The sequence below is a fragment of the Mustelus asterias genome, chromosome 10 (assembly GCF_964213995.1).
Source record: "Mustelus asterias chromosome 10, sMusAst1.hap1.1, whole genome shotgun sequence".
Taxonomy (NCBI): Eukaryota; Metazoa; Chordata; class Chondrichthyes; order Carcharhiniformes; family Triakidae; genus Mustelus; species Mustelus asterias.
In genome coordinates this window covers 74,788,113-74,811,086 of record NC_135810.1, presented here as the reverse complement: position 1 = coordinate 74,811,086, position 22,974 = coordinate 74,788,113, and the positions used below count along the sequence as shown (strand labels likewise).

Genomic DNA, 22,974 nt, shown 5'->3' with positions numbered 1-22,974 from the left:
AATGTATATAGCAAGTGAATAAATAGGTTAACTTCCATTTATATAGTATCTCTAATGTAGGAAAACATCCCAAGTCACTTCACAGGGGTGTTAATAAAGTTTGATACCAAGTCACAAGGTGATATTAGGGCAGATGTTCAGAGGTAGGTTTTAGGGGGCATGTTATAGAAGAAAAGAGAGGCAAGAGACACACAGGGGTAAGAAGGGTATTCCAGAGCTTAAGGTATAAGCAGTTGAAGGCACAACCGCCAATGATTGACCAATTAAATTCTGGGAAGCATAAGAGGCTAGAATTGGAGAAGCAGATATCTTCTGGTGTAGGAATGGAGGAGTTTACAAAGTTGAGGGGCAAGACCATTGACGGATTTAAAACAAGGAAAACAAGAGCTTTTAAAAATTGTATCATTGGGTAATCAGGAGCCAATGTAGGTCAGCAAGTACAGGATATATGAGCAGGACTTGGTGTGAATTAGGACATGACCAGCAGAGCTTTGGATGACATCCAAGTTTAGAGAGGTGGAACATGATAAGAAGATAAGGGGGATAGAGTGGACGTTCAGAGACTATTTCCTCGGGTGAATGTAGCTGTTACTAGGGGGCATAACTATAAGGTTCATGGTGGGAGATATAGGAGGGATGTCTGAGGTAGGTTCTTTACTCAGAGAGTGGTTGGGGTGTGGAATGGACTGCCTGCTGTGATAGTGGAGTCAGACACTTTAGGAACTTTCAAGCGGTTATTGGATAGGCACATGGTGCACACCAGAATGATAGGGAGTGGGATAGCTTGATCTTGGTTTCGGACAAAGCTCGGTACAACATCGAGGGCCGAAGGGCCTGTACTGTTCTATGTTCTATGAGTCAACAGCCAGGATTGCAATGGAATAGACAAGTCCAGAAGTAAAAAAGACATGAACAAGGTATTCAGTATCAGATGAACTGAGACAAGATCAGAATTGGGCTATCTTATGGAATAAAATAGGCAGTCTCACTGATGACATGGATGTGTGATTGGAAGCTCACTTCTGAATCACATATAAACACCAAAACTGCAAACTGCCTCAAAGTCGTTGACAGGGGGAGAGATGGAGCTGGTCGGTAGGGAAAAGGATGTGTGTCAGGGACGGAAGATAATAGTTTTGGTCTTCTCAATATTAAATTAGAGGAAATTTCTGTTTATACTGAATGTTATACAAGCAGTTGAATGGCTTAGAGATAGTTGAGACTTGAGAGAGGTGGTTCAAAGTAGGGCAGAGTATCAACATCATAACAAGGAAACAGATGCAGTGTTTTTCATTAGCGGTGCAATCAAGTACTATAGTCCAACCACCGCAGGTTTCTGATGGTGGCTCCGATAAGAATTGTTATTTTTACAAGCTCGCCACCTATCAGGTACATTAGTGGTACTGATGAGTTCTGATTGGTACGTGTGAAACCAAGATACATGCTAATAAAATTCATAGTACCACATTTCCACTAGAGATGTGTCGGCTAACAAGCAAAACACATTGAACTAAGTAGGAGACGGGAAATAGCTGTATTGAAAAATTCAGGAGGGTCAAGTCTGCCTCTAATTGGTAGAAAATCACTATGTACCCTATATCTCTTGGTGTTGGAGGGCTAGAATTCACCCTATTACATACAACAGTGCAGATAATACAAGGAAACACAAGTCTGCATTTCAATAACAGATTTTATTTCGAACATATATTCAGCGTGATTAGGCTAAAAACATGCGGCATTAAAGAGAGTCTGAATGGTTGACTACGTGCACAAATGAAGTATATATTCACAGCAAATCATCTTGGAGGACATAAATGCTGGTGATGCATGTATGGAAAATATCTGTGTTTGAAAATAAAGAACCCATGATTTGAAAAGTGTGAATCTACATTACATTTTTCTTTGACATACTACATCCATACAATAGTTAACTTTTATTAAAATAGCAACTATGGGAGTTAGAATACAATTTATATATAAAAAGCCCCATCAAATTGCACATTACTAGTTTGAAGTTGGTACCAGGTAAAGAAGCTGGGCTAAAACTCTGTGCTTGACCTACCAGTTTCCTCAACCACTGACCCCACCATGATTTATAATTATGGGTGGTGCCCACACTGGTATAAGAACATAAGAAATAGGAGCAGTAGGCCATCTAGCCCCTCGAGCCTGCCTCGCCATTCAATAAGATCATGGCTGATCTGAACACTTTGGGTTTCAGACACTTACCTCAGCAAAATCACACACATTGAGGAAGATGCTGATTTGGGTGCATAGCTGCCTCCATGAACCTAGAACATGCAATTTAGAACCCAATCCCATCCCTCCCGTCCACATCTTAGAAACATGACAGATAGTTCAGATGCAAGTGTGATGTAGGCTGTCCACTCAGGAGGGGCACCTGGGACCACTCTTTGAACATGCTACACAGTTCAGACGGGGACATAAAAATAACCTTAGAAAAAGATTTGGATACATGCTGCAACCCATGCCAGAACCCAGACGGGCCTCTTTTCCACCCTTACAAGAATCAGTTCATCTCCTTTCTCTGAGCACACCAGCTGCACAAGAGGGAACTTCAGTCACAGGGCCATTACCACTGATGCTAGTAACCCTGCTCGGAAACCACTGCAGGGCACTGGTTCTGCAGAATCTAGCAGAGAAGTCGGTGATCCATCTCACATGGATCCTGATTTAATTCCCAGCAGATTTACAGAGGTCATGGAGCTGAACAACTGGACACCAAGGTTTGCTCACTCTACTTTCTATATATGCTTTAGAACAATTTACTAGAAGAAGTAGCTACGAAATATGGAAGTTCAGAGGTGTGTAGATTACATGGTAAAAAGATCTTAAACATCTATCTAATTCTGTCATCCAGAATCACGTGTATACGTCCTGATTCATTTTCATGATGCAAAAATTTATTTCATATTAGATCTGGTTTTTTTTAAAAAATGTACTTTTTCAAAACAGGGACCCTTTCAAATAAAAGCACATCAATCGCAAGAACAATTCAATACGAAAATGTACCATCATCTACGATTCATTACTTTATTTCATGCAAATAGTCTGTACTCTGCTTCCTCATTATCAACTTCTAATAATTAAGTTGGGTATTTTAAGATTTTAGCTGCACAAAATTATTCAACTTATCAACAATAAGATGCACAAAAAAGTCAAAATTTCAAAAATGGATTCTTTGTCCTGACTTTTAAACAAATCCAACATTACATTATATTATTATAAATCAGCTTGTGGAATGCAATTGTTGATCATGTTGTCTTCACTTTTATTTACACACTGCGGTAAATATTCCAATCCCACCCACCGCGGGAATCATTACAAGTGGGATGAACAAGTTAACGGACTATTAAAAAGGTCAGTTGACCTCGAGCAGGAGTTTCCTGTCCCTGGATGGCAGGACTAGAAGATCCCACCCAATATATATGGACAACATACATTTATGTAACATTTGTCAATACTCCCATATGCTTTGTGCGGTTGTAAAATTACATAAGAAATGTCAGTTAAAACACACAACATTTTTAAAACTGCAGAAACAATTGAAGAAAAAAAAAAGACATTGACTTGGATAACCGGTTAAGGGGGTTAATTTCCTTGAGGTTTGTAATACTGTAAACAGAACTTCCATTGAACTTTCACCAAAGTTACAGTGGGAGAGGAGCTGAGGAAATTCACCGAGTGCTCAGAAATAGCCACCTCTGCAGTTTACCCAAGACTCATTGGACTATACCCAAATGTCTGTATTCTCTCAAAATATGAGATGATGTCTAACGTCTAGTAATACTCAATTTTAGGACGGGACCGTGAAGATCTTGGTGGCATGTTGTATCTCACTTGTTTCCAGAATTTTGAGTTTAACGATGAAGTTTCTTTTACCCATCCACTGTTTTTCCACTTAATCGTTCCTTTCTTTTGTATAATATGCCTCACTGATTCTGAAAAGTCACTGTAATCATCATGAAATTCCAACTCAATCACAATAACTTCCATTTGATTAAATATCAGTGCATCATACAATCCAACTTGCTGTTCAAATGTAGTGTACCACTGTTTATCAGAAGATTTTGTCACCAAAATAATGAGTCTTCTGCTGTCTTTGATATTTGTTTTCACTTGTTCAGTGTAATCTAAAAGGAAAAAGAAATGGAGAAAACAAGGTAAACAGTGAAATAGCCCACCAGTAAAACTACTGTGCCGGAAAAACTGCAGTCTGCAATGACATTCATACACTTGGTTTGTGCCCTCCAACATTAACCTTAGACAGAATGCACAGGTTGAGATGGCATGTTATTTATATGTGGGCAAGGACACCTACAACACGGTTGGTAAATCCCAGGCATCACCAAGCTACACACAGAAACTCCACGTATATTCCCCTCACAACCCTCAAGAATCTGTTCCTGTGCCTCTTTCAACACACCAGCACAGGAACCAAATAACTTGAGAAAAAAAAATTAGGTGAGGGCCCAGACACTTTTTTTTGTCCACTAATACCCAACAATCCCCTCCACCCAATACCCAGGAGAATTAGACTTCATTACAATGCTATAACATGGATATTTCCAACAATATATCTTGGAAAGGATTTTCTGGCCGTGCTCACCCCGAAACCGGAAAATCCAGCCCGAGGTCAATGGACCTTTCATTGGTCCACACCTCGCCCGCTACGATTCCCATGGCAAGCGGAACAGCAAAATTCGCCCCATTGTCTAACCATGTAGATGAGTACCTTACCTGGCAGAGAATAAGTTAACCCATCTTTGCAACACCAAAAACCAAGCTATTTCAGCTATAAGCTGACAACCCAATGCAGCTACTTGCATTAGTAGTAGGTCTCAATTTTTCACCCCAGAAATGAAAGCTTAAATGACTTTATATTATTAAATTGACACATGGGACCAAGTAGGCAACAGCGCTGCATGGTAAGGATAGTGCACAGGAGATTAAGATGTTCCCACGTAGAGCAGACTGCATATGACAAGGCAAGAGAACAGAAGTGGGTCCTCCAGCAAAACAAATGCAGTACAAAGCTGCTTTCAAACTGAAGGTGGTTAACATTTGCTAACTCGTTAAAACAACTGTGCTGCAACAAGGGGATCCAATGTTAGTGAAAGTCTGCTGCAAGAATGGAAGGAGGAGGAATCCATCCTGAGGATGATGCCCAAGACCAAATGCAAGGACCAATCACACCAGTCCTTCACATTTTATACTCAACATACAGGGCAACAACATTTTTGGAAAGAATTTTGGCAGCTTCCAAGGTCAATGTGCATGCCGTGGTCTACAGTAATATCTTCCCATAAATTTAAAATGTCTCTCATTTGTTTCAAAGACTTTTGTGTACCCTTGATACAGTGGTAAGTTCAATCACAAAAATGTGCAGCTTTCGACAAAGATGACACCACTCATGTCGAATGACTGTCAAAACTTAAGACCCAAAAACCCTTTCTTCATTTCAATCACATCTAATATAGAACAAAAAGGAAAACCATTGCATTGATAATACCTCACAATTGAAATTGATTTCAGCATCATATTTACTTTGACTAATTAAACACACACATGCAGAATGTTAATGTCACCACCAGTGGAATTTAATGATACCTCAGGATCCTGTGCAGCAGGATTTAATGTGAGAATCGGTGGTGAGGTATTGGGGAAGGTATCAGGGTCAAGGGTGGGTAGCGGTAGACAGGAAGGTAGGTTGAAGTGTGTCTACTTCAATGCAAGAAGCATCCGGAACAAGGTAGATGAACTTGGGGCGTGGATTGGTACTTGGGACTACGATGTTGTGGCCATTACGGAGACGTGGGTAGAACAAGGACAGGAATGGTTGTTGGACGTTCCAGGGTATAGATGTTTCAGTAAGTGTAGGGAAGCTGGTAAAAGAGGTGGAGGAGTAGCATTGTTAACCAAGGATAGTTTAACGGCTGCGGAAAGGCACTCCGAGGGGGATCGGCACACTGAGGTAATATGGGCTGAGGTTAGAAATAGGAAAGGAGCGGTCACGTTGTTAGGAGTTTACTATAGGCCCCCAAATAGTAATAGAGATGTGGAGGAAGAAATTGCTAAGCAGATTATGGATATGTGTGGGGGTCACAGGGTAGTTGTCATGGGGGACTTTAACTTTCCAAATATTGATTGGAACCTTTGTAGGTCAAATAGTTCAGATGGGGCAGTTTTTGTGCAGTGTGTGCCAGGAGGGTTTCCTGACACAATATGTGGATAGGCCGACAAGAGGTGAGGCCACATTGGATTTGGTACTGGGAAATGAACCGGGCCAAGTGTTAGATTTGGTTGTGGGAGAGCACTTTGGAGATAGTGACCACAATTCGGTGTCTTTTGTTATTGCAATGGAGAGGGATCGGGCCGTACGGCAGGGCAAGGTTTACAATTGGGGGAGAGGTAATTATGATGCGATTAGGCAAGAATTAGGGGGCATAAGATGGGAACAGAAACTGTCAGGGAAAGGCATGAATGAAAAGTGGAACTTTTTCAAGGAACAAATACTGGGTGTCCTTGATAGGTATGTCCCTGTCAGGCAGGGAAGAAATGGCCGAGTGAGGGAACCATGGTTCACGAAAGAGGTGGAATATCTTGTGAAAAGGAAGAGGGAAGCTTATGTAGGGATGAGGAAACAAGGTTCAGATGGCTCGATTGAGGGTTACAAGTTAGCAAGGAATGAGCTGAAAAAGGGGCTTAGGAGAGCTAGGAGGGGACATGAGAAGTCCTTGGCGGGTCGGATCAAGGAAAACCCCAAGGCTTTTTACTCTTATGTGAGGAATAAAAGAATGACCAGAGGGAGGTTAGGGCCGGTCAAGGACAGTAGTGGGAACTTGTGTATGGAGTCAGTAGAGATAGGCGAGGTGATGAATGAATACTTTTCTTCAGTGTTCACCAAGGAGAGGGGCCATGTTTTTGAGGAAGAGAAGGTGTTACAGGCTAATAGGCTGGAGGAAATAGTTGTTCGGAGGGAGGATGTACTGGCAGTTTTGAATAAACTGAAGGTTGATAAGTCCCCTGGGCCTGATGAAATATATCCTAGGATTCTTTGGGAGGCAAGGGATGAGATTGCAGAGCCTTTGGCTTTGATCTTTGGGTCCTCGCTGTCCACGGGGATGGTGCCAGAGGACTGGAGAATGGCGAATGTTGTTCCTCTGTTTAAGGAAGGGAATAGAAATGACCCTGGTAATTATAGACCGGTTAGTCTTACTTCGGTGGTTGGTAAATTGATGGAAAAGGTCCTTAGGGATGGGATTTACGACCATTTAGAAAGATGCGGATTAATCCGGGATAGTCAGCACGGATTCGTGAAGGGCAAGTCGTGCCTCACAAATTTGATCGACTTTTTTGAGGAGGTAACTAAGTGTGTTGATGAAGATAGGGCAGTTGATGTCATATACATGGATTTTAGTAAGGCGTTTGATAAGGTCCCCCATGGTCGGCTTATGATGAAAGTGAGGAGGTGAGGGATAGAGGGAAAGTTGGCCGATTGGATAGGTAACTGGCTGTCTGATCGAAGAGGGTGGTGGTGGATGGAAAATTTTCGGATTGGAGGCAGGTTGCTAACGGAGTGCCACAGGGATCAGTGCTTGGTCCTCTGCTCTTTGTGATTTTTATTAATGACTTAGAGGAGGGGGCTGAAGGGTGGATCAGTAAATTTGCTGATGACACCAAGATTGGTGGAGTAGTGGATGAGGTGGAGGGCTGTTGTCGGCTGCAAAGAGACATAGATAGGGTGCAAAGTTGGGCTGAAAAATGGCAAATGGAGTTTAACCCTGATAAATGTGAGGTGATTCATTTTGGTAGGACTAATTTAAATGTGGATTACAGGGTCAAAGGTAGGGTTCTGAAGACTGTGGAGGAACAGAGAGACCTTGGGGTCCATATCCACAGATCTCTAAAGGTTGCCACTCAAGTGGATAGAGCTGTGAAGAAGGCCTATAGTGTGTTAGCTTTTATTAACAGGGGGTTGGAGTTTAAGAGCTGTGGGGTTATGCTGCAACTGTACAGGACCTTGGTGAGACCACATTTGGAATATTGTGTGCAGTTCTGGTCACCTCACTATAAGAAGGATGTGGAAGCGCTGGAAAGAGTGCAGAGGAGATTTACCAGGATGCTGCCTGGTTTGGAGGGTAAGTCTTATGAGGAAAGGTTGAGGGAGCTAGGGCTGTTCTCTCTGGAGCGGAGGAGGCTGAGGGGAGACTTAATAGAGGTTTATAAAATGATGAAGGGGATAGATAGAGTGAACGTTCAAAGACAATTTCCTCGGGTGGATGGAGCTATTACAAGGGGGCATAACTATAGGGTTCATGGTGGGAGAGATAGGAAGGATATCAGAGGTAGGTTCTTTACGCAGAGAGTGGTTGAGGTGTGGAATGAACTGCCTGCAGTGATAGTGGAGTCAGACACTTTAGGAACATTTAAGCGGTTATTGGATAGGCACATGGAGCACACCAGGATGATAGGGAGTGGGATAGCTTGATCTTGGTTTCAGATAAAGCTCGGCACAACATCGTGGGCCGAAGGGCCTGTTCTGTGCTGTACTGTTCTATGTTCTATGTTCTAACTTTTTTTGGCCAAAAAGTCCCACAAGTGAGTTTAGAGACACAAGTTTCCACGCTCGCATTAAAAAAATGAAAAGGTATAGACAGGGCTCGCAAAATCTCATTGTGTATGGCATCATAATGGCTTGTATCTCCAGTTGGAGTAGCAAACCTTCCCCACATTTGCCACTCCCCCACTAGGCACTTAATGATGTGATGAAGATGTTGCGGGGGTGGGCAAAATTATGTAGTTTAGGGAAGGGTGAGGGGAGGAAAAGGAAATGGGGGGGGGGAAAGAGTAGGAGACTGCATGGGAAATACAGATATTATGACAATGGGTACGTTGAAGTTTTTAATCACATTTATCATTTCATTTAATGTTTTAAATAAAATATCGATTGTGTTTTAACTTATTTTAAAATGTTCATCAGGACTGGACAGGGTAGTTACAGGAGGGATGTTCCGGAATGTGGGGCATTCCAGAACCACGGGTTACAGTCTGAGGATGCAGGGTAGATCATTTAGAACGGAGATGAGGAGAAATTTCTTCACCCGGAGAGTGGTGAGCCTGTGGAATTCTTCTCCATAAAAAGTAGTTGAGGCCAAAACATTGTATATTTACAAGGAGTTAGATATAGTCCTTTTGGCTAAAGGGATCAAAAGATATTGGGGGGGGGCTCTGCAGCTTTGCCATAAGATATGTGAACGGTGGTGGACAATTCAACAATCAATCAATGAGAGGAGAAGACTCCCATGAACATCTGCATCCACAAATGATGGCAATGTCCAGCGTTTGAGTGCAAAAAGACAAGGCTGAAACATTTGCAACCATCATCAGCCAGAAGTGAATGATTAATCTTGGTTTCCTCCTGAGGTTTCCAACCAACACAAATGCCAGTCTTCAGCCAGTGTGATTCAGATCACATAATACCACAACCAACTGAATACACCAAGGGCTGTACAACACTACCCAGCTGTAGTGACAAAGTTTGTCCTCAAGAATTAGCCACAACTTTACGCAAGCTGTTCTACTACAGCTACTGTCCAAGTGGAAAATTACCCAGTTATGTCCTTCCCACTAAAAGCAGGAAAAATCCAATCCAGCCAATTACTGCCCCATCCGTCCACTCTTGATCACCAGTAACATGTCAGAAAAATGTCATTGATGGTGCCTTCAAACAGCACTCCATCACCAGTAACCTGCTTATTAGTGCTATTGTTTTGGTTCCTTGGGATTATTTCACTCCAGACCTCATTACAGCTTTGGTTCAAACATGGGCAAATAATGTAGTTGAACTCCAGAGGTGAGAGAGAGAGTGAATCCCCTTCAGACCAAGGAAGCATTTGACCCTAGTTGGACCAAAGAGCCCTAATAAAATTGAAGTCAGAGGGAATTGGACAAAATAAAACTCAACTGGTTGAAGTCTTAACTGACAATGGTTGTGATTATTGGAGACCAATCATCTCAGCCCAGGACATCAGGCGCTATGCAGAGCACTGTCCAAGCCCAACAATCTGCAGCTGCTTCATTAATGACCTTCCTTCCATCATAAAGTCAAAGTTGGAATAATAACCGGTGACTGCAGTTGTCAGTTCCATTTGAAATTTGTCAGCCCTGCATGTTGCAAGACCTCTACAATACCTAGGCTTGGCTGATAAAAGAGCAAGTAAATTTTGTGCCACATAAGTGCCAGGCAATGGCCACTCCCAACAAGTGTGTCTAACTACCTTGTCTTCACATTCAATGGCATTACCATCATTAAAATGCTACCATCAATATCTGGTGGATCACCAATGCCCAGAAACGTAACCGGGCCAGTCTCGTAAATACTGCAGCCACAAAAACAGGTTGGTTGTTCTGCAATGAGTGGTTCACTTTCTGAATCCCCAAAGCCGTTCTGCAACCTGCAAGTCAGGAGTTGAATAGAATACCCCACATTCATCTGGCCGAGTACCACTCCAACAACAAGCAAGAAACCCAGCATCATTCAGGAAAACGCAGCTCCCCTTGATTAGCATCTCATTCACCCCCTTAAAAATTATTTCCCTTCACCACAGGCATGCTGTTGCAGCAGGTGTACCATCTACAAGTTCCAATGTGCATCTTGCCAAAACTTGGCACCTTCCATACTTGAAACCGCTGCCGTGTAGAAGGACCAGGGGAGCTGGCATTTGGGAACAGCACCACCTCCAAATTATAAACTCAGTCAAAATCCTGGAACTCTTTACTGAACAACTGTGCAGGGCATACCTGGGCAATTTTCCACATGCCAGGGAGATGTCGGTGTTTTAGTTGAACTGGAACAGCTTGACTAGGAGCATGGCTAGTTTTGGAGCACAAGTCTTCAGTGCGACTGCTAGAATGTTGTCAGGGCATTAGCCTTTGCAGTGTACAGGGCCTTTAGTTGTTTATTGACTTCACATGGTGTGAATCGAACTTGCTGAAGCAATCCTAATGTATATATATTTACTAACAATGCTAACTGAATACACTGAACCATATTTTAGCCTCACCTTCTCCAGGTAGATCATCTCTTCCAGGAATAAACAATTTATATCCACACTGGCATTCCAAAACTTGAGGCACTACATCCATAATGAAGACTAAGATACTAGTTGTGCATGGAGAACAAGAACTTTGTGGATAGATGATATATGCATCATATTTCTTGCCATCTGAAAGTGAATAAATCATGAGTATAATTTACCAGACTGCAGACTGAAATTCTTTTGAATTTGTCTCACTTACCATAATTCTATTAGTTTTAAGATAGCTATGAAGAATGATAGGTCTGTCCCAAAAGTTAATATTCTAAATTGGGGCAAGGACAATTTTGATGGTATCAGGCAGGAACTTTCAACAGTTAATTGGAGGAGTCTGTGGGAAGGAAAAGGGATGTCTGGCAAGAGGCAGGCTTTCAAAAGTGTGTTAACCAGGGTTCTGGGTAAACACATTCCTCTTAGAGTGAAGGGCAAGGCTGGCAGACATCGGGAACCCTGGATGATTCAGGATATTGAGGCCCTGGTCAAGAAGAAGAAAGAGGCACATGACGTGCATAGGCAGCTGGGATCAAGTGAATCTCTTGAAGAGTATAGCGTGTGTCGGAGTAGAGTTAAGAGAGAAATCAGGAGGGCAAAAAGGGGGCACAAAATTGTTTTGGCAGATAAGGCAAAGGAGAATCCAAAGAGCTTCTACAAATATATAAAGGGCAAAAGAGTAACAAGGGAGAGAGTAGGGCCTCTTAAGGATCAACAAGGTAATCTAAGTGCGGATCCACAAGAGATGGGCGAGATCCTGAATGAATATTTCTCATCAGTATTTACTGTTGAGGAAAGCATGGATGTTAGGGAACTTGGGGAATTAAATATTGATGTCTTGAGGAATGTACATATTACAGAGGAGGTGGTGCTGGAAGTCTTAAAGCGCATCAAGGTAGATAAATCTGCGGGACCTGATGAGGTATATCCCAGGACGTTGTGGGCGGCTAGGGAGGAAATTGCGGGTCCCCTAGCAGAAATATTTGAATCATCGATAGTCACGGGTGAGGTGCCTGAAGATTGGAGAGTGGCAAATGTTGTGCCTTTGTTTAAAAAGGGCTGCAGGGAAAAGCCCGGGAACTACAGGCCAGTTAGCCTCACATCTGTGGTGGGTAAATTGTTGGAAGGTATTTTGAGAGACAGGATCTACAGGCATTTGGAGATGCAAGTACTGATTAGGGACAGTCAGCATGGCTTTGTGAGTGGAAAATCATGTCTCACAAATTTGATTGACCTTTTTGAAGGGGTAACCAAGAAGGTATATGAGGGCAGTGCAGTTGATGTTGTCTACGTGGACTTTCGCAAGGCCTTTGACAAGGTACCACATGGTAGGTTGTTGCACAAAGTTAAATCTCACGGGATCCAGGGTGAGGTATCTAAATGGATACAAAATTGGCTTCTTGACAGAAGCCAGAGGGTGGTTGTAGAGAGTTGTTTTTCAAACTGGAGGCCTGTGACCAGCGGTGTGCCTCAGGGATCAGTGCTGGGCCCACTGTTATTTGTCATTCATATTATTGATTTGGACGAGAATATAGGGGACATGGTTAGTAAGTTTGCAGATGACACCAAGATTGGTGGCAAGGTGGACAGTGAGGAAGGTTATCTCCAATTGCAGTGGGATCTTGATCAATTGGGCCAGTGGACTGACGAATGAAGATTAATTTAGACAAATGCGAGGTAAAGCATTTTGGTAGATTGAACCAGGGCAGGACTTATTCAGTTAATGGTAGGGCATTGGGGAGAGTTACAGAACAAAGAGATCTAGGGGTACATATTCATAGCTCCTTGAAAGTGGAGTCACAGGTGGACAGAATGGTGAAGAAGGCATTCGGCATGCTTGGTTTCATCAGTCAGAACATTGAATACAGGAGTTGGGACGTCTTGTTGAAGTTGTACAAGACATTGGTAAGGCCGCACTTGGAATACTGTGTGCAATTCTGGTCACCCTATTATAGAAAGGATATTACTAAACTAGAAAGAGTGCAGAAAAGATTTACTAGGATGCTACCGGGACTTGATGGATTGAGCTATAAGGAGAGGCTGAATAGACTGGGACTTTTTTTCTCTGGAGCGTAGGAGGCTGAGGGGTGACCTTATAGAGGTCTATAAAATAACGAGGGGCATAGACAAGGTAGATAGTCAATATCTTTTCCCAAAGGTAGGGGAGACTAAAACTAGAGGGCATAGGTTTAAGGTGAGAGGGGAGAGATACAAAAGGGTCCAGAGGGGCAATTTTTTCACACAGAGGGTGGTGTCTGGAACAAGCTGCCAGAGGTAGTAGTAGAGGCAGGTACAATTTTATCTTTTAAAAAGCATTTAGATAGTTACATGGGTACGGTGGATATAGAGGGATATGGGCCAAATGCGGGCAATTGGGATTAGTTTAGGGGTTTTTTAAAAAGTCGGCATGGACAAGTTGGGCCGAAGGGCCTGTTTCCATGCTGCAAACCTCTATGACTCTAGTTTGCTGATTAAGGTTAAGCGGATTTTGAATTTGCACCTACCGTTTACAGAACATTTTGCAGGAAACGTATCACGATACCAGAGGACAATCTCAATCTTGAAAAACTTGTAAGTGCATGTGCAAATGAATAACACACAGGCAAAAACGCCAAAAACAGCTACTATCTCCTTGGTAAAATCTGGAGCTGAACAGAAACAAAAATAATTTTATTAAAAATGACAAGAATCAGAAATTTCTATTTCCACAACTCTGGTAGAAGGGGGCAACAGTGATCAGAGTTTATTGAAGACTAACAAATTAGGCATGAATTGCACACCATCATCAGGCAACATGGAGATAAACAAACCTGGCCAATTTCATCATCCAGACTGGTGTCTTTTCTGTGACAACGTATGGTTTATTCCATACATTTTAATCTCGATTCTCAAAAGTGGAGAGTCTGTTTTAGTTACTACTGGAAATATCAAACTATTAAAATGATTATAGGGTTTGTATTTTGTCCTGAAAGTAATGCATTCTTTAGCCTGGTAAGTCATTAAAATGGAAAGAGTACTTTTTAAAAGGAAATAACATTTATAAGTGGATTCCAAAGTGGTTCTGATCAAAAAACAGTGGAATGTTTTTTTTCCCCTATGGGCCATAGCTTCCTTGGAATGGTAATTAGTGTCAGATTGCCACTCTGTACCCTTTACTTGTGATAAATTTCTTAAGTGCATGTCTTGCCCGGCCTTCCTGCTGCCTAAGATCTAGGCAGCGCAGTGGATCTCCAAGTCCAGCTTTGGTGTACAAAAGAATCACAGTGAAGGAGGGTACCAGCTGCTGTAAAGCAGGTGAGTTTAAAATTGAAAATAACAGGCCAGGGAGAAGATAGGTATCTCAGGTAAGTGGATTGGGATTTGCGTAGTGTGGGGGCTTGGGTGGGGTTTGACAGACATGGGGCAGTGGAGTTGGAGGTCAGGTTCAGGTTGGGGTGGGGTTGCCCATGCCCAGTCAGGTTGGTTTGTGCACGGACCAGTCTAGGGGTGTGGTCTTAAAGGCTCATCATGCAGGTCGATCGATGTGGTGAGCCACTAAGATCACGAGAGAGGTGAAAATTCGGATTTGCCTCGTGATTAGTGAGCTCGAGACGCAATCGTCCGGGCTCATTTGCCTTAACGGCCATACTGGTGGAGGTCCTCACTGGTGAGGATCACGTGTGGGAGAGGTTATCTGGGTGATATCCAGGGCGAATATCTGGGGGATGGGGGGGGGGGGGGGGGGGTGATATCCAGGGAGGTAGGGAGTGACAGATCTACATGTACACTTGCACACAGAACATGGAGAGTTCTGCACGTGTGCAATGGTGCCCTCCAGCTGTGATTAGCCAGCTTTCCACTGAGAATAGACTCCATCTACTCCCCCCTACTGGTGGAATCACACTTTCCTTTTTTTGCACCAAGTAGCATAAGATCGTGTCTGAAAACTCGCTGAAAAAAAATTGGCGCAATTCTCTCTCATTTTTATGCTCGTTCGGCATTTAGAATTTTTTTTGGTAAGATCGCCCCCTACTAATTACACTGAAGATAGAAATGTTTTAAAAGTTAAAGTTTATTTGTTAGTCACAAATAAGGCTTACATTAACACTGCAATGAAGTTACTGTGAAATTCCCCTTGTCGCCACACTCCGGCACCTGTTCGGGTCAATGCACCTAACCAACACGTCTTTCAGAAGGAAACTATAGTTACATTCATGCTGGACAAAAGTGTTCATATGTGTTGGGGCTGGTTAAGTTCCAACTATGTTACTGCTATACTTAGAAAGGGCAAGAAGAATAAATATAGTTGCAGAGCATTGCTTAGCAACAGGAGAGAGAGGACTTTCCTTTGTTATAAGTTTTAACTGGAAGACAGGATAATTGAAAACAGATAGAATTATAGAATCTACAGTGCAGAAGTAGACCATTTGGCCCATCAAGCCTGCACCGACAACGATCCCACCCAGGTTCTATTTCCTTAACACCCTGATAATCCCCTTGACACTAAAGGGCAATTTAGCATGGCCAATCCACCTAACCCGCACATCTTTGAACTGTGGGATGAAACTGCAGCAGCTGGAGGAAACCTACGCAGACACAGGGAGAACATACAAACTCCACAAAGAGAGTCACACGAGGGTGGAATCAAACCCTGGGTCCCTGCTGTGAGGCAGCAGTGCTAATCTCCGTGTAGCCACAAATCACTGAGGAGTGAGCTGTTTTCAATTCTAACAAAAGAAGCTGGACAGGACAAGGGAGTTGCAAAGGTGTGAGCTTCCTAAGGAACAACATACAGTCCAGGCAACCAGGGAACTGGGTCAGAAAAATGTTTTTAGATGACTGAAGTTAAGTGAACAAAGACTAAGATATCGTTAAGAAGAATTCAAGAAAGAGTAAAAAAAGTTCTGCATTAAGGAGACAATTATAGTACACAGATTTAAAGTGGGGAGCAGACCTCAGAGGTAACTAAACATTTGAAGTAATTTGAGTAAGAATCTGGCAATTGAAAGTTAAAGCAATTGTGACCAGTTTGGACAAAGAAATCCTAAAGGAGTTGGTGTGAAATCCTGAACTGGATTCGCTGTTAAAAGTGGAGTGAAAAGTTTTGTTTAAAAGTGTCATTTAGAAAACCTGATCTGGATTTCAGAATGCAAATTGCCTGGGGAAATCATTATTATGAGACAAGATTTTAATGTGTGTTTTGGGAGTGGAGTTTTGAAACTCTCATATTACTCTCATCTGGGGGGGCGGGGGGGGGGGGGGTGCGGGGATTCTGAGGAGAAATCCATAGACATTCACTTGAGGTTTAGAGTGGAGAGTGTATTTGACCAGAGCCACCTTGTATTTAAAGGGACATTGTGTTACTGAAATCGTTGGATCCTAAGATATACTTCATAATTTGTGTTAATCTTAAAATCAGTGTGTACCTGTTAAACTAAAGGGGAGTAAAGGAGTATTGTTTAATAATCCCACTTTCCATGTTTAATATTTTTGTTCTTATTGTTAAAATTAATTAGCAGTCCTGTGACTTTGTTCTCCCACATTTTGTTAACCAAAAGTAAAAGTTACGGTCTTTTGAGCCAAAGTTCCATTCTGGGTTCTTCCTGTCAATTTATAATATCAAGTGGATTGTAACATAGTGCATGTCGAATATTTAATAAAGTTTCTTTTCTCCATTAATGTTCATTCAGAAATTCAGGTATAAAAACCATTTGAAGAATATCTGGTGCAATCATGTAATGTGATCTGTAAAGTGAAAATCAGTGCATTCTACTTTTATGAATATGACAACAGGGATAGCAGGCTGATTAATGTGTCAACAGATGCTAGCAATGATCAGTCTTCCGCATTGATTAGTGAAAAAGCAAGGCAGTCTCATAATATACCAAAGTTACCAGAGGTCCTGCATAAGGAAAAGCAAGTGATCCTTAAATTAAAGACAACTGCCATTTCTTAAATACTGTAATGAATTACTTGCCTGTTTTTCTAAATTTAACAGTTGCTATTTGACATCCCAAGCCATTTTTGGCGACACACGTAAGTGATTCATTATAATATTCTTCTTTGAAATTAGGAAAAACTATTGTCGACTCATAATAGTTTCCTTGTTCTCTGTCACTCCTCCGACTGAAAACAAAATTTATATACATAAACTCAACATTATACAAGTTGTAGTCAGTACATTTTAAAAGACAGTAAGTTATGTGCTTGTTCAAACCCTGATAAGATTGGAGCTGCATACCTATATTCAACTTGAAGTTGGTTACCAAAATGGTCTTCAATAAACTTATCATTTACTGTCCAATAAATTAATGTTGTAGATGGTTCACAATATCCTGTATATACTGTGCAAGATATGTTCAATTTTGATCCTGTAGAAACAAAATAGAGACATTCTTATTCGCCAACACGTTGTAAAATTGGAACAGCACCAGTGCCAGAAGCACCCTGGCTCGAACAAAATTAAATAAAATCAACTTATTGAAAAATCTACACTGGTTAACAGAGGAAGTCAACGCATGGATAGAATAAATGTCTAGAATTCATCAAAAGACAGCTTGAACTGGCACTGTTACAATTTATCAAACATTTGCATACATCAAGATATCCAGCCTTTGGATTGAAGGATAGATATTTATAACAATACCGAACAAGCAGGTGTTTGCCAAGCACAAACTTTCTTAAAAATTAAAACCTACACAAACGCAAAGAGGATGAATACACAAGTGAAACCATGAAAACTGAAAATTGCAACTTCTTCTTCACTGTGTGCACAGCCTAATTGTTCCGTTTTCATCCTTCTCTTTCCACATTGGTTGATTACTACCGAGACAGTTAAACTTCACAGTCGCTGGACTGTTTGCTGGTTACAATTCAATCAGGGATCAATCTTTACTTAGTCTCCAAGTCAAGTATCTTTAAATAGTTGCAGCCAAGTTGCGCATTTGGCTCCTAAATGCTTTATATTAGTTATGTCTGGGGAAGCAGTTATAGTTCAAAATCAAGGCTAACAACCCATTAAATAGCTTTAGCTGTCCACGGTGAATAATTGTGATACTACCCAAATTGGGTAACTTAGGGCAGAACTTCAGTATGTGGGTGATGGTCTGACATGCCTGGCAACTGAACTTTGAGCTGTTCCTATGTTCCACTTGTGGAGCAAATGATCGCATCTTCCCTGACCTGTCCTCAAGACTTGGCTGCCCAGATTTTCTATGGAAGGTTCAAACCTGAGACTTCATCAGGTTTGTAACTTGTAAACTGGAGGTTACCCCAAAGATGCAATGGTTCCAATTGTTAGAAGAATTAAAATCACTTCTAACTCCTGGTTAACTATAGTGCTGATCCCACAGTCCCCCAAACTGAGACACACTATCACGGACAACACCTCTCTCCCTCCTTCCTCTCTCTCTCTCTCTCTCTCTCCTCCCCCCCCCCCCCGAGTGATTTGTTCATCAACTGTGAATAGTTCACTTGGTGACATAATCCAAAAGTATGGTGGACATCTACTCTCACAAATAGGCCATCACCTAATATCAGGTATGGTCATATTTAATGCATTTTTCATCTCAGATATTGATATACTGATGTCAGAATTAGATTCAGTGTTTGTGAGTGGTGTTTTCAGTGCTTTGGACTGACATGTTTTGTGTGGTGATCTGTGAACCGTGCTTAGCGATTTTTATTGATCCTCCTGTGTCCGGCACAACAAACAATTGGATGTCATAAGGGGTTGTTTGCTTTCCAACAAGATCATCACATTTCACAAGCATTTTATCTCCTGGCTTTCGTGGTGTAGCTCCGAATTTCACATTTCACTTTGCATTTACTCTCATTCAACTTTTCTGTTCCCAATCACATTCACATACATGCCGATCTTTAACTCCACAGGGTTGAGTCTTATTAACAGCGCAGAAAGTGGCCCTTCAGCCCTTTGTGTCTGCACTGGCCATCAAGCACCTATTTATTCTAATCCTATTTTCCAGCACTTGGACCATAGCCTTGTATGCTAAGGCATTTCAAATTCATCTAAATGCTTCTTAAATTTTGTGAGGGTTCCTGCTCTACCACTCTTTATAGAACATAGAAAGCCACAGCACAAACAGGCCCTTCGGCCCACAAGTTGCGCCGATCATATCCCTACCTCTGATGAGGCCTATCTATAGCCCTCAATCCCATTAAATCCCATGTACTCATCCAGAAGTCTCTTAAAAGACCCCAACGAGTTTGCCTCCACCACCACCGACGTCAGCCGATTCCACTCACCCACCACCCTCTGAGTGAAAAACTTACCCCTGACATCTCCTCTGTACCTACCCCCCAGCACCTTAAACCTGTGTCCTCTCGTAGCAACCATTTCAGCCCTTGGAAATAGCCTCTGAGAGTCTACCCTATCCAGACCTCTCAACATCTTGTAAACCTCTATCAGGTCACCTCTCATCCTTCGTCTCTCCAGGGAGAAGAGACCAAGCTCCCTCAACCTATCCTCATAAGGCATGCCCCCCAATCCAGGCAACATCCTTGTAAATCTCCTCTGCACCCTTTCAATGGCTTCAACATCTTTCCTGTAATGAGGTGACCAGAACTGCGCGCAGTACTCCAAGTGGGGTCTAACCAGGGTCCTATAAAGCTGCAGCATTATCTCCCGACTCCTAAACTCAATCCCTCGATTAATGAAGGCTAGTACGCCGTACGCCTTCTTGACCGCATCCTCCACCTGCGAGGCCGATTTAAGAGTCCTATGGACCCGGACCCCAAGGTCTTTCTGATCCTCTACACTGCTAAGAATGGTACCCTTCATATTATACTGCTGCTTCATCCCATTGGATCTGCCAAAATGGATCACTACACACTTTCAGGCAGTGAGTTCCAGATTCCCACCACACTCTGGATGAAAAGGTTTTTTCCTCAAATCCCTTTTAAAAATCCTGCCCCTGACCTCAAATCTATGCCTCCTGCCTCTCTACTAAGGGGAAAAGTTTCTTCCTATCGATCCTATCTATGTCCCTCATAATTTTGCACACCTCAATCTTTTCTGCTCTGAGGAAATCAACCCCAGCCTAACCAATCTCTCTTTATAGTTGAAACACTCTAGCTTAGGCAACATCCTTTGGAATCTCCTCTGCGACTTCTCTAGCTCAGGAAGGTGTGCGCACATTGGATGTGCAAAGATGAATGCAGCTGGAGACTATCGAGGAGTCACTCTGTAGTTGCAAAGGAAACAATATTGCTCTCACTTCCATGAATTGCTCTTAGCTGTAGCTGTACATATCACATTTTCAAAGTATGCAAAATCTCTTGACTTCTCCATTAACCTTAATCCTAACCCAATAGCCCTTGGGAAATGGGGTATGATTTTTCGTTGAGTGAAACCTAGATACTTCATAAATTTACAGAACTCATCAGTATGGAATGGGAGTTTGATGTCCCCTCGCAGCATGTAAGGAATTCCAAACAAGCCGAAAATCTCTTGAAGCTTTGGGATGATTATTTTTGTTGAAGTTGATGTAACTATTTCCATAACTGGGAAGCTGCTGAGAATCCAACACTCTATTTGAGAGCATTTTTTGCTATCTGGATTGTTGACCAAAGTTTTCTATTGATCGAAGATCAATTTTGACTCCAAAACACAGAGGTGAAAGTGTAAAATACCTCATGTGATTGACAGCACTCGAGTTTGTGAATAACACTACTCCAAAGGAATTAGCAATCTGCTTGTCATTGCAATGATTGTTGGGTTACCTGCCTTATCTTCTTGCACGACAACTGCACCTAAACCAACCAAACTTGCATCCAAGGCTTGGGTGGTTTTCTCAGGGTCAAAATAGGCATTTGTGCAACTTGCTGACAACTGTTGTTTGATCTGGTGCACAGCCTATTTGTGTGATGTAGTCCACTATTACTTGTCTGCTTTTTTACCAGATAACATAGGGGGCAGTGAGTGTAGAGAGATCAGGAATTAAGCGACTACAAAACATGATGAATCCCAATAGACTAAAACTTTCTGCATATGTGTAGGAATCACAGCATTTTCACGAAGGAGTGCATCACCATTTTCTAACAGGTAACTAGGATCAAGAATAAATGTTGGCTTAGCCGGTGATGCCTGCATCTCATGAACACTTTTTTTTTTAAATGGCTTCAATTTTCCATGATTCAGGTTATACACCTTCACTGCTGAACACATGACCAAAAAACTTGATTCTGCTTTCATTGAACGGGCACTTTCTTTTTTCAATGTGAGATTGCATTCTCCAAGACGTAGTAGACATGTATGTAAGCCTGCCAGGAGTTCACTTTCAGTGTGACTGTAGATGACAATGTTATCACTGATGATCAAGTCCTTGCACATACCGGGACACATGCTTAAATACATTAGCTGCTGAGTTGTTTCTAAAGTCAAGCAGCTTGTATTGAAAAAATCCAATTTGGTGGAGAATACTGAAAGGTACCTCGATTCTTCTCCAGGCTCCATTTGATAGTATTCTGAATTGAGCTTAAGTTTAGTGAACTATTCAGCAATATGCATGTTACATAGAAGATAGGAGCAGGAGGAGGCCTTTTGGTCTTCGAGCCTGCTCTGCCATTCATTATAATCATGGCTGATTATCCAACTCAACAGCCTAATAGCAAATCAGCCTCCCATCCATTGACTCTGTCTACACTTCTCGCTGCCTCGGCAAAGCAGCCAGCATAATTAAGGACCCCCGCACATTGTCTCTTTCACTTTCTTCCTTCGGGAAAAAGATACAAAAGTCTGTGGTCACGTACCAACCAACCCAAGAGCAGCTTCTTCCCTGCTGCTATCAGACTTTTGAGTGGACTTACCTTGCATTAAGTTGATCTTTCTGTACACCCTAGCTATGACTGCAACACTACATTCTGCGCTCTCTCGTTTCCTTCTCGATGAACCGTATGTTTTGTCTGTATAGTGCGCAAGAAACAATACTTTTGAAATTCCAGTCTCATTCAAAGACACTAGAATAACTGATGTTTTCTTCATAGCTGGCGAATGGACATGACACAGTTATCAGTTTTCACACTAACAGACCTGCAGGTGATTGTAGTCACATACATGATTCCTATCCAGAACAACAACGTTCTTGAGTTGTAGACTGATTGCTTCACTGTATGGCCAAACTAAAAGATGTTACATGCAAGTTGCATGTGGACTCCAACGTGCCTCCAGTCACGTAACAAGGGTGATGAATACCATTTCACATCAGGAAGCAGAGCGAGAAGGAATTTCAACATCCACTTGACCTTGACATTATTGACAAAGTTGGGAATAAACATTCTGCTTGGATCTCACCTATGCAATTTGTCAAGGAACCTATGAAGCTTGATGGAGATTAGAATCTCCATTGATCTATGGTTACCAAACCAAGGCATACAATGAGAAAGCTTGGCACCCGCAGTTGATGGCATCATAGAGAACATGGGGTCACAGTTTGAGGATTCACTGTATGTTAATACATGTGACAATAATAAATCAAATCAAATAATCCTGCTTATTCCCCATAACCTTTGATCTCAAGCCCCTAAGTGCTATATCCAGCCACCTCTTGAATACATTCAATGTTTTGGCATCAACTACTTCCTGTGGTAATGAATTCCACAGGCTCACCACTCTTTGGGTGAAGAAATGTTTCCTCACCTCCGTCCTAAATGGTCTACCCCGAATCCTCAGACTGTGACCCCATGTTCTCTATGATGCCATCAACTGCAGATGTCAAGCTTTCTAACATAGATCAATGGAGATTCTAATCTGCATCAAGCTTCATTGGTTCCTTGACAAATTGCATAGGCGAGATCTAAGCAGAATGTTTATTCCCAACTTTGTCAATAATGTCAAGGTCAAGTGGATGTTGAAATTCCTTCTCGC

General features: G+C 42.1%; 1 protein-coding gene across 2 annotated transcripts in view; it reads right to left on the bottom strand.

The window, feature by feature from the left end:
• Positions 1–1,673: 1,673 nt before the first annotated feature.
• Positions 1,674–22,974, bottom strand: part of LOC144499681 (interleukin-1 receptor type 1-like) — a 53,860-nt gene continuing 32,559 nt past the window's right edge. For both annotated transcript variants that reach the window (XM_078221949.1, XM_078221950.1), the window contains exons 7-11: positions 17,332–17,461; positions 17,068–17,216; positions 13,616–13,759; positions 11,088–11,249; positions 1,674–4,154 (exon numbers count right to left, since the gene is read on the bottom strand). In XM_078221949.1, the coding sequence (XP_078078075.1) occupies positions 3,802–4,154; positions 11,088–11,249; positions 13,616–13,759; positions 17,068–17,216; positions 17,332–17,461 (938 nt within the window). In that variant the 3' untranslated portion in view covers positions 1,674–3,801. The remainder of the gene's footprint in view (positions 4,155–11,087; positions 11,250–13,615; positions 13,760–17,067; positions 17,217–17,331; positions 17,462–22,974) is intronic.